The sequence below is a fragment of the Hipposideros armiger genome, unplaced genomic scaffold (assembly GCF_001890085.2).
Source record: "Hipposideros armiger isolate ML-2016 unplaced genomic scaffold, ASM189008v1 scaffold_7, whole genome shotgun sequence".
NCBI lineage: Eukaryota > Metazoa > Chordata > Mammalia > Chiroptera > Hipposideridae > Hipposideros > Hipposideros armiger.
The window spans coordinates 5,378,955-5,391,701 of NW_017731357.1; the positions used below are offsets into that span (position 1 = coordinate 5,378,955).

Sequence of the window (12,747 nt, forward strand, 5' to 3'; positions counted from 1 at the left end):
TGAGATTTTTGGTTGATGGTAACCATTCCGTTGTCTTTTGGCATCCATTGTTTGATATTGAGAATTCTGACATCACTACCATTGTCCTTGCTTTGTAAGTGATCTCTCTTTTCTCTCTGGGTGTTTTAAGATCCTTATCTTTGATGTTCTATAGTTTCATTACCTCCCAGCATGGATTTCTTTTTATTTATCCTGTTTGGGACATATTATTCTTCCAGGATCTCTGTAATCATGTTTTCATCAGTTCAAGAAAATTTGCAGCCATTATTTCTTCAAAGATTGCCTCTTCTCCGTGCTCTCTATTCTCTTCTTCTGAATTCCAGGTAGATGTATGTTCAGCATTCCCTCCATATCTCTTAATATTGTTTTACTGTTTTCTTTATTTCTTGTTTCCTATTTTCCTCATTTTGTTATTTCTCAGACCTGCAGTCTAGATCATTTATTTGGTTGTATATTTCAGTTCACTGAAACTCTATCTGAACTCCTGTTTAACTCATCTGTTCTTTGGCTTATATCACCAGCTATATTTTTCTTTTCTGGACATTTGTTCTTATTTGTATTTTCCAGTCTGTCTGTTTACTCTTGATAATCTTTTGTTGCATGCTCATCTTTGCAATTGGGTCCTTTATTTTTTTCTAATATCTAATATATAACTATTTTATATTCTGTATCTGACCATTCAAGTACCTATCCTCCTTGAGGATCTAAATCTGTTTTTCCTGTTTCTGATGACTTGCATAGTAGTTTGCCTATTGTATGTTGGTGATCTTTGATTTTGGGCTCATTGCTTGTTCTGATCAATGGAAGGCCTGTGGGCCTAAACTGGGTGCACTTTCCTCCAGGGGGTGTGTTCCTTGTTCTACCAATTGCCACAGAGTGCCACTGTTCTGGGTCTTGGCTCCCCACAGAATCCTAGGCTCAGCTTCTCTAACTTTCTGTTAGCCCAATGCTCAGAATCCAGCTATCGGGCATTGCTTCTATGGCATTCACCCTTCCCATTATTTCATTCTACCCCTAGTTTGCCATCACTCTGGACCTAGCTCATGGGTTGCTTTGCGTAAAGGGGAGGGTGGAGATGGAAGTAGAAAGTGTTCTTAGGGATTTGCACTCCTTTTGTGAGACCAGTAACACTTCAAGAGGTGTGTCCTAGGCAAGATACAGTTGTGAGAAATTCTTTGACCGACCCATCAGCCGTATTGGAAGCACAAGCCTCCAAATTTGGGTTTTTGTATTATGTTAATTTTCAAACATAAATAGAGAACAGTATAGTGAGTTCAAGTGGAGAAAAGTGCAGCGATCGCCCATATACCCATAATCCAGCTAGAATTATCGTTAATTCATGGCCACACTGGATTCATCTATACTTGCCCAACTGTCCACCCCCTCAATTATTTTGAAGCAAATCCCAGGTGTCTTATTTTATTTATATGCATTTTAGAATGTGCCTCTAAAAGATACTGTGAGCTTTCATAACATCAGGTCAGTATATAAACATGTGCACAATTTATAAATAAGGAGGTAAAATTATACATGACATTCTATTTAAGCATTGGTTCTTGGTCAGTTTTTCCAGTTAAAAGTGTTACAGGATGCTGAAATGCCTACCAAAGTATTATAAAAAGATTGCAGCATGTTGAATATAAGTTTGTTACATAAGTAAGTATTATCATGTCACAATTCTTTGAAAAGCAATAGCCTTTGTATCGTATTTGGTAGATAATAATGATAATAATAACAGGAAACACTTAAATGGTACTTACTATGTGCCAAGAACTGTTCTGAACCTTCTACATGTATTAAACTCGTTTAATCCTCACAAGAATCCTTTGAGATTGGTTCTATTTTCATCTCCATTTTACAAATGTGAAAACCGAGGCACAGAGACTTTTAGGAACTTACCCGAGATCTTAAAGCTAGTAAGTGCTGAAGCTGGGATTTGAACCCAGACAGGCTGGATCTAGAAGCTATACTTTTCAAGCCCTATACACACTGCCTCTCTCAGAAAAATAAGCAGATTTCCACAGCCATCTTTCAAAACTGTGTCTTCCATAAGTAGATGTATCTGTTTTGGGGAGTTTACTACTTAAGCCAAACTTGTACCTATTTCTGAAATATTGGCCTTCAATATTTAGCTTAATTTTTTAAAATTACTCACATTGCTGCCTTTGGATTTTATTATTATAAAAGTATATATCATTTCATGTGTATAATTTTGTGTAATTTCTTAGGTACACTTCATGTTGGTGATGAAATTCGAGAAATCAATGGCATCAGTGTGGCTAACCAAACAGTGGAACAGCTGCAAAAAATGCTTGTGAGTAAATGAAAGTTTCTTTTTCTTTGTCTAAGGTTAACTTTCAGTTTGTTAGCTTGTTTTTTAACGCACAAATAAGGAGTGTTTGTAACCACAGTATCTCTGGTATCATCGTTTGTGTTTGAACTTACTTAACATTCATAAAAACTGACAACTAGGAAAATGTTTACATGCAACTGAGTTTGGAAACATTTTGCCCATCTTTAGCAATGTGGGCTTTTAACACTCTCCTGTCATCCTCTATCTACTGTTTCTTACCGGGCAGATGTTTAAAGAAAACCTTTCCAGTTGTGCATACCTGTGAACTATTGGGTCGTCGGGAAAGTCAAGATGCATTTTTGCATTGAAAAACATAGAAAAAAATACGTTATGACTTTCCCGACGACCCAATAGTTTCTCACTGACTTCAACTCAGCTGACATCATAATGTCACAAACCTTGGTCCTGTTCAAGCTGAGTCATAGCCAGCTGTATTGGATTTCTCTACAGCAGAGAGGGGAGAAAAGTCATAGTAGACCAGGCCATGTCTGACCATACATATCCAAAATCTGTGTTCAAATTTGGCTTTGGATTTAAAAAAAAAAAAGCAGAAGGACAGGCCCTGGTGAGCAGAGGGAAATGTTTTGGACATCTTGTCCTCAGTCTTCTTCCCACCTCAATGTAGCAGCCTCCCAAGTTACAAATACCTGTCAAGTGTGAAATAAGCACACAGACTCACTATAGTGAGGAATAAGGTCAAACTGATGAAATAAAAAGCAAATTTTTATGGAGTATACCATCATAATATAGCCTACCAAATATAATTTTTATGTAACAACTTGTTCTGTTGTCCAGTTCGATTTCTATTCACTTGTGAAAGACATGTCACTTAGAGTTTTTTGTATTCGTGTCTCTAGAAAGGTAACTGTCAGAGGTGTGTTAAACCACTGCTATATGAACAAGGCAGTCAGCCTTGACTTTGCAGGGCTTCTTCCGGGAACAACTTGACTGTTACTGTGAGCAGTCCCTGCCTTATAACTCTGGTTTCGTTTTAGGCCCAGGTCCTCTCAGCTGGCTGGCATGTATTGCCCTCACACGTTTTGAGTGATTTCTTCTGTGTTTTGTGTGCAACATTTGTTTGTTAAGAAAGCTCTCTTTTCTTCCTCCAGCGGGAAATGCGAGGAAGTATCACCTTCAAGATCGTGCCAAGTTACCGCACTCAGTCATCGTCCTGTGAGGTAATAGCTCTAACCAAACATCCCGTCTCCTCTGGGTTCTTAACTAACTGTCTGCTGATGGCTGAATGTTTTGGCTTTCTGGGAAGTTGTTTCTGCCTGTGCTGTTGATCACTGCACACCAATTTTACAACAAAGATAACGGAACAGAGTAGGTCCCATCCACCTACTCAGCTTTACTTCCATGGGGATCTCCTCAGCACTTTAACTTTCTGCAGACCAGAATTCAAGCAAAATACAGAGAAGCTACAAATAATGACATAAGACTTATTAAAGAACAAGTAGAGTCTCTGAGGGGAAAAAAACCGATCATAATTACAATACTATTTCCAGGAAGTACATTCACTTCCCTTGTTAAGAAATCACATAGATAGTTCTTTCCAAGAATCTGAGAAGCAATCTATTTCTGTCAAGATGGAGTAGTTCAAATGATTGTGACAGGTCTCTAGATGGATGTCTGTGAGGAATTGATAACTGACATTACTCAAGGAATATAGGCTTTTGCAACCTTTTTGTGAAATTGCTGAAACTTGTAATGATATGTGATTTCGTAAACAAGTAAGTTTTCTAGAATAATTCAATCCCAAAGTTTCTTTCTTATAATAGGCTTAGCCTATAAAAATTGTAGCTTTTCCAACCTATGTTATTCAGTTTTATGTTGGTTATTAGGTGGGATTTGTATTTCCTTTTATGTTTGGAAATACAAACTGGCATAAATGGTATCATCCTTCAGTCATTACACATTCAGCTTGAGTATTATTTTTTGAAGCCTGTTCTTTCATGTGCATCTTCCAAGTATGTGTACATCAATATGAAGTACACATTTCCTTAGGACTGACAGGTAACTTATTGGAACTCATCTAGAAAATTGAATTTGTACTTAGGAGAAGTCGAGGGAGAAATTATAATGCTTCTTTCAGTCTCTAGTAGTGCTGTAAATTTCACACGAAAAATCAGAGGCTTTGTGTGTGTTTCCAGACCTATTGAAGAATTTGTAGTTTTGTCAAGTATATTTTCCATGAGCCATGACAATTGGGGTTTGTGTTTATATCAAGTCTTGAGCTCCTCTTGGTGGCTTTTTATGGAACTTCAAGTAATACTATATTTCAAAAGAAAACGCAGAACTATTTCTGCTTCAGGATTCGTAGTTTTGCAATTTGTTACCTAGAACACAAACCTTGCTAGGAAAGAGGATGTCATACACACATTTTATGTGAAGCATTTTAATAATCTAAAATCAGAGATGGTCCTCATACCATTTCTCATCATTGAAGAAATTTAGTAAACACGATTGACTTTTGTCTTTTTGGCTAACTAACCAGAAGGTACTGTTGGTTATTAATATAACATAGATTTCTCTTGTGATTTTTTTTAAGGAGTTGAACTAGTTTTTGGGGTGGAAGCACTATTACACATGTAAATCCTACATTCTTGAGGAAGATGAGCCCCCCTCTTACCTTCTTGACCTCTGTCTGACTAGAAGGAAAAATGATACTCTCCTCCCAGCCCCAGCCAACCTGTTTGACTCTCCTGTGCTCTGGCAGAATTCAAGCTTGTGGTTGAACTTTTCCCAGCTGGGGCAGTTCTTCCCAAAGGAAGGCTCTGTGGCCACCTGCATCAGCATCCCACTGGCCCTTGGTAAAAGAGAGGCTCCCTGCCCCTCACCCTGGCCCTTCTGACTGGAGTCTCTGGAGGTGGCACCTAGACATTAGTCTGCTCACTAACGTTTGAGAATGCTCATCCAAGGGATCCCATTGTTTAAAAGGCTAATGATTTCCAGAAGTTTTCTTTAAATCTTCTAGGGGAAAAAAAACATGTCTTTTGAGCAGACATGCACCTTTCAAAGGTTTCAAAGAACTCTACTAAACCAAAAAATGTAAAACACTTTCTTCCTTTCCTTGGTCTTATCATTACAGTTGATTTGGACAATAAGGGAGTGGAGCTTGGAAAGGGCTTTGAATGTGTCGATTAGTACAGAGAGTGCAACTGAGGGGCATGGGTCTAGGGCTGTGGCCCCTGGGTTCTTTGCCGGAAGTGTAATATTTTTAGAGGCTCAAGATTATTGTTTTAATCAATCTGCTAAAATGATCTCAAGAACAAAGGTTTCTTCTCTGATGTATATGTTACCTTTTACCCTATTAGTAATATTTGTCCTAGAAAGTTGTCAAGTCAAGGTGATTACAATGTGAGAAGTTTTTTTTAGATTTGTTTCACTTCAAATTGAGTCATTCAGTAAGTTTTGACATTGAGATACCTAAAAACGACTAAATGCTTTTCAAACCTAATTTTTAATAAAAATTAGGAGTTGGGATCTTCAGCACAATAATTTCATAGTAATATTTGTCATTTTACAGTACTTGATAAGATTTTAATATCAAGTCACTCTTCTGGGTCTCACTTAAAGAAAGCAAAGGTTAGAGAATGCTGGAGACAGGAAAGAAATGCTTAATGAATGACATGGTCATCATTTACGATATGTGAATCTGTAAACAGCAAAGTCTTTTCATACTTCCCTGAAATCATGCAAGTAAGTCAGTATGGCACCTTTGCAGCTAAAACCTCAGAGGAAATGGTTGTCATACTGTGGTTGTAACTGTTGATGTGAATATCTCTGTTTCTGTGCTGGTGTTCTGTGTTAATGAACCTTGTGTCTTATTTCAGAGAGATTCCCCCTCCACTTCCAGACAGTCCCCAGCTAATGGTCATAGCAGCACTAACAATTCTGTTTCGGTAAGAACTCTAGTTTCACACGGCAAAGTGTGACAATTTTGTTGGTGCCACCTGCCATGAGTGTTCTAGTTACATGTGTTCAGTGGAAATATTGTCTTCTGCCGATATACGAGGCTACTACAGCTACAATGCAGTTTACTCCCAGAAAATCTTTTTCAATATTTTCGTCTCAATAAAATCCCTTCCATTAGTGAAATTTGAAGAAATGTAGTTCAAGACTGCTGTGGTCATTCTGAAAATATTTCTCTGTCATCCCACTAGTATTTATGACTTTGCTCAAGCTTATGCAAAGGATATAAATGGATATTTGTAGAAATTTCTAAATTTTTTTTTTAATTTGAGAAAGATAAATGTACGGATTTTGCAGAGTAGGCATTTGGGTCTTCTCGGGCTTCGTAGTTGTCTATCCTGAGTGATATCAGCAACATGTTTTAGTTTCCGCTATCTAAGTTTACGAATTGGTGTGCCCTCTGTTATTGTGGTACGTGCACATATTTTTGTGAATTTTAAGCCTTGCCTGGATATGAAAAGCAAAAGGAACTGGCTTCACACTGCACTTAAGCCACGCTGTTATCACATCTTTAACACAAAGTACTTTATATTTTGATTTGAACTTGGAATTTTACATTTTTTTCAGAACCATCCATTTTGAAATATAAAAAGAACTGTCTTTCACTTATTGAAACAAATGCAAGCACTTATAGGTGCAAGTATGCAATATTTGGGGGTAACAAAATCTTCTGTAAGTTGCTGATATTGCTGTTAAAATTATTGAGAGTTCTAATAGTGCAGCAGTATCACTTTTTTCCCTATTAATTTGCCCTTTAAAAATATATCAACTTTTTTGTCAGGTAAAATTTTAAATAATTTAGAGATCATCTCAAAATGGAATGATATCAGTAAGTGAAATTATGGAAGAAAATTTCCTATGACTTTTATTTTCAACTTCAAAATAGGCTATTAAAGGAATTCATTTGTAACAGTTAACATTTAGTACTTTTAAGATGGTGAAAATCCATATGACCATTGAATTTTTCAAAATCTAAATGGTTGCAGTGACTAAGTTGAAAAGTGCAACAGCTCTTTTTAGTTTGGGGGTTTTGTTTTTGTTTTTTTTAATAGGCTGTTTCACTCGCAGTGGCTTTTGTGTTGAAGATGCTGAGTTGTTTCCTTAAGAACACATTTTCTCTCTGCTTAAACTTACCTGCTTTCTTCAGCTTGCTGCTAAATGGCCTGGGTTTGATTTTTTTTTATAACTAAACATTTCTGAGAAATGGAATAATGTATATTATCTCTTTACAACTTAAATCTAGCTCACTATTTTAAACCATATTGTAACAGAACACACAAATTACCTTGTACTCTTGAAAAGTAAATGAAAATTTTTTCTCCTGGGTTGGCTTTATTCTACAGGACTTGCCATCAACTACCCAACCAAAAGGACGACAGGTGAATAGATATCCTCTATAGAAACTTCTCTAAACTGAGCTGCTAATAGCCAATCCTTTATTAACCCTTTCCATCCCATAATGTCTGCATTTTGGACCATAACATTTGAGCATTGAGAGCTTGTACCATTTCATTTTAATACATTAAACATGACTAATTCTCTATAAAGATTTTCCCCTCACATCTTTGTAGCTGTGATGGTTATTGTAATTTCAACCTGATAATCTTGTGTCAATAGATAAGAATTCAGCCTTTCAGGGGTCTTTATGGGCCTGCCTCTGGGGTGGAAAAAATTTTTTAAGGTTACATATTTCTTAGAATTCTTAGAATAACTAAAATGTACATGCTGATGCACATTTTTAAGCAATAATTTTCTGAAATTTGAAGGCTTTTTCTGAATTTGTATTTGCATGTGTATTTGTAAAAGCCATTTACAATGAAAACTAAGAACATAAATATCCTGGCTTTATGGCCTCATGAAAAGCTAAGTGCTGCCTAACACTGGCGGGTAACTTTCAATCTGCCAGCTCCTCCAAAGTATGGATTTTAGGTACAAATGCAGAGACTTGTTAATTTTATAGGCTGGATTTCTGGGGAAAAATGTAAACAGAATAATTACACAATAGTTCCAAAGCCTTCAGGTTGGTTTTACAGTGACTTAAACATTAATATTCAAATTTAATTTTAAAAGATAGAATTTTTGTGGGATTTTCCTTGAAATGTGGTATTAAAAAATAATCAGGTTTTTAGTTAAGATTTGCATAAGTTAGGACCTGATAGAATTCACCCACAGTTTAGTATTAAGACTACATAAGTGATACAGCATTGGACACCTAGCACCTTATTTTAAAGCATTTAGAAATCCACTAATTCATAAAGTGCTACCATATGATAACCCCTTTTATGCTAGTCTGTTTCCTTTTATAATATGTATTAATTATATTTGCATATCATAAAACTCAGAACCTTGAGCTATGCATTTCTTGAAGCTCTGTGCTGATTTCACGTGTTACATTGGCAAAGCTAGGATTCAAATTCACTTTCCTTCTCTAAGACATGTAAAATACAAATATAAAGCCTAAATCCTTTTAAAAAAATAAAATTATTTCTAAATACTTTTTTAAATTCTTTGAATTACATTGAAGCTTGTCAGCAGTGTGTAGACACACGGCCCGTTGTCATGTAGGCATTTTACAGCAAGATACCACCAGCACAGTGTTCTTGCCAGTTTTGTACCATGTGCTGCTTTAGGGTGAAAACCAACCCTGAATGCTCGTGTTTATGGTTTAAAGGGTGCCACATGATCATGACAACTTATCCATAACATCAACTAAATATATATGCAGATTTTAAAATGGTAAGCATAGATCTCTATAATTATAGGCCTATTCTGTTACAGTAAAAGCAGAAATTAAGTCTTTATTTTTAGTAAACAAGCATCTTAAGTATTCCTTCCAAATAAAACAGCAAAGATTTAAACCTGCATACATCAAAGGCAGTACATTGTTTCTAGTGGTAGCAGTTTTTTCTGTCGTATTTCCATGCTTCATTTTTGCCTTCACCATCTAATGTCCTGTTTGTATTGTAAGTGTTGTGTGTGGTTATTAGCTTAGAGCTAACTGTTTTCTTTCACATTACCATGGCATCCGTTCTTACAAGCTCCTGTTTTATAGATCTATGTAAGAGCACAATTTGAATATGATCCAGCCAAGGATGACCTCATCCCCTGCAAGGAAGCTGGTATTCGATTCAGAGTTGGTGACATTATCCAGATTATTAGTAAGGATGATCACAATTGGTGGCAGGGTAAACTGGAAAACTCCAAAAATGGAACTGCAGGTCTCATTCCTTCTCCTGAACTTCAGGAATGGTATGTCTTTGTTGTTTTGTTTTGTTTTGTTTTGTTTTATAATAAAAACAAAACCCTTCACATCCATTTTTCAACTTCATATTATTGTTTTACAGTGTGAAATCTGTTTGATATATTCCTTGCTCTGCTAGTCAAACAAAATTCAAACTAGTCATCCAAGAATTCTACGTCCTCAGCATCTAGTGAGCTCCTGCTTACACAGTCAGATCTTTATTTCACATCAGGAGAGGAAGGTCTAGAGAGAGGTTGAGTGACCAGCCTTCGGTCCCTATCACATCATGGTCTCTTCACAGAGCCCTCCACTCCTGTACACTGTTTCAATTCTTTTAGAATTGCAGGGGTTTTTTTTAATGTACACACTCTCCTTGCCCCTCCACATGCTCTCCCCACCTCCATTCCACTCCACCGCCAGCAAAAACTCAAATGCCGTGATTCAGTGGCACTCAGGGTATTGGAAGATAAAATGTTTCACTGTTAGGAGAAAAAGGTAGTCAGAAGCTTCCTTCTTTACCTTGCCAGGTCTTTAAAAATTCATGTCTGTTAGAGAGTTTGAGCTTTGAAAGCAGCTTAAAGTCAGACAGTTCTTAGACACTAGTTTTAAGTGAGAGGAGTCACAGATTACTATATATCTTGGTAAAATCTATTTCTGCTGTTGTTACAATTTGCTTAGTTGAACTATTTTTTGAAAAATGTTGATGGTTTTACCTTTGTCAGTCCTTTGGCAATATATTAGAAATCCAATGCAAAAGAGATAATTTTATGTCTGAGTTTTGTTTCATGTGACAAAAAATAACCATTAGGCGTTGTGCCAGTGCCTCCCAAAACATTAGAACCTAGCTAAAAGAGACAAAAGGCACCTAGCCCATAGACATTTGTAACTGTTCTTTCACTCATTTTTCTCACTAAAGAGATTTCTCAGTTAATCGCTTTTGCTTGATTGCCTCTTTTAGCTCTCCCATGTTTCCCCAAAATATTCTTAAATTTAGAATGTTGGAGCGGATAAGAACTTCAGATGCCATCATTTTACAAGAGGATTTGTGGGCCCAGGGAGAGGAAGTAGCAGCCTTCCACCTGACATTGTCTTTCAGTCTGATCTTCAAGAAACAGTTTAAGCATTAGCAGGAGTCATTTTGATGATGATGTTATTATGTTATTACTGATGTTTATATTTTACAAACTGTGTTCTTGAATGTTACTATATATGATGAGCATTTACTGAAAATAATTTTGTAGATTCCAGGCCTCTTCTCCCTAATCGTATCATCTGTATAAATCATGTTTCACCGATACCTAGAACTCCGAGTCCTCTGGAGCAATCCTGAGAAATGGCAGTGGAAAAAGCAAATTTGCTTTCTGTTTCCTGTAATGGTAGACTAGGTTATTTGAATCAATCCTCCTGCTGAATAAAATGAAAAGTGCTGTGGAAAGTATGTTTTTGAAAATTACCTTAAAAGCATTGAGTAGCTGAAAAGGTATTGGGGAACTCAGTGACCAATTTTGATATGAAAGCCATTAATCACAACAGTAAAAATTAGAGCACCAAATTGGCCCATTTTGCTATGAGGGCATTTCTGATTACTGAAAACTCCTGTGCCAGGGACCAAAGTTAAGACCCAAGGCCCAGACGGGAGTCCATTAGGAGACCCTTCCCACATTGTTAGGACTGCAAAAGTCTATAACCCCAGGTGAAGAGCTGGCAGATAAGCCTGCCCTTAACTGTCCTTCAACACAGGTGACCCAAGAGAAGGCCGCCTTGTCACTGAGCAAAGCAAAAGACAGGAGTAAAAGGAGAACAGAGTTGCCCTGAAAAAACTGTGGCCGCTGGTCCACCTTGAGTGGATTTGCACCCAGGTACACATAGCCTGGGACAGCCAGGGAAACTCCAGCCATGCACTTAACATGAGGCTTCCCCTTTACTAATAGTTCCAAACATCTGTTAGAAACAAAAAGAAAATCTCTAAAAAAAACACCACTTTGATCTTAGGCTTCATCTTAGAGCCTGTCCTAATCCCCCACATGAACGTTTTCAAGAGCAGTGACCAGCAAGTCAAAATAGCCAAGGGAACAAGCGAGACCTGACTGAGAGGCCCAACCGAAATGACAGCACAGACAAACCCAAACCTCTTTTATATATTAGAATTAGAAAACAAGGTTTTTAAACAACTGTGCTGACTAGCAGGTTTTTAAAACTTAATAATCTTGAAAAATATCTTCAGAGAACAGGAAAAAATTTAATGGCATAGCAGATTTTAAAAAGAACCAAAAGGAACTTTCAAGAAAAAAAAAGGCAGCAACAAAAACTCACACCACACACCTATTAGGATGGCAAAAAAAATTTTAAGTTTCATCAACAGATAAATGAATAAACTAATGAAGTCATATCCATACAATGTGATGCTGTTAACCAATTAAAAGGAATGAACTGTTGATACACACAATATGGGGGAAATTCAAAATCATTATACTGAGTGTCCAGGCAAAGATATATATATACTATATGATTCCACCTATATAAAATTCCAGAAAATGCAAAACTAATCTATAGTGACAGTGGTTGCCTGAGGACCCAAAGGAAGGAGGCGGGATTACAGAGGGGCATAAGGAAATTCCTGGGGTGATGAAAAGGTTTGTTATGATGAAACTGTACACTTGGAATATATTCAGTTCATTGCAAAAAAAAACTGAACTCAATAAAGTTGCCAGACTTTCTCCCTGTAAAGGGAGAAAGGGGTTCTAACTGGAATGCTGAGGAAGCGGCCCACTGGGCAGTATGTGCCCTGAGACCTGAGTAGGGCTTTGGGCGTACGAGAAGACATTCCTGGCTGAGGGAAAAGATCAGAGTCCCTTGTTGGAAAACTGAAGTGGTCTCTAGAATGTTGGTGGGCACGCAATACTAATGAGAAAGATTTGAAACAACACTGTCAGCCAGACCCAGAAGTTTTGTTCAAATAAGTTGATACCAACTGATGTTTCTCACATCCTGTAGATGAGAAATCAATTTTTGTAGACCCAAATGCTACCTTATTTATCTTTGTTAAATTTCATCTTGCTTGACAAGACTTATCATTCTAGTCCTTTGATATGTTTTGAGCCCCTGAACCTGTCACCCCTTCCCTTGCCTCAGCAATAAAATGTTAAACTTGTTTGAAATTTCCCTCCAGGTTGACCTA

General features: G+C 37.0%; 1 protein-coding gene across 14 annotated transcripts in view; it reads left to right on the plus strand.

Annotated features, from left to right (window-relative positions):
• The window catches only part of CASK (calcium/calmodulin dependent serine protein kinase), a 415,968-nt gene that overhangs the window by 373,707 nt on the left and 29,514 nt on the right, over positions 1 to 12,747 (plus strand). For 7 of the 14 annotated variants that reach the window (XM_019649798.1, XM_019649806.1, XM_019649819.1 and 4 more), the window contains 5 exons: positions 2,229 to 2,314; positions 3,463 to 3,531; positions 6,190 to 6,258; positions 7,672 to 7,707; positions 9,381 to 9,577. In XM_019649798.1, the coding sequence (XP_019505343.1) occupies positions 2,229 to 2,314; positions 3,463 to 3,531; positions 6,190 to 6,258; positions 7,672 to 7,707; positions 9,381 to 9,577 (457 nt within the window). The remainder of the gene's footprint in view (positions 1 to 2,228; positions 2,315 to 3,462; positions 3,532 to 6,189; positions 6,259 to 7,671; positions 7,708 to 9,380; positions 9,578 to 12,747) is intronic. The other 7 variants (XM_019649852.1, XM_019649870.1, XM_019649879.1 and 4 more) reach the window with 3 other exon arrangements.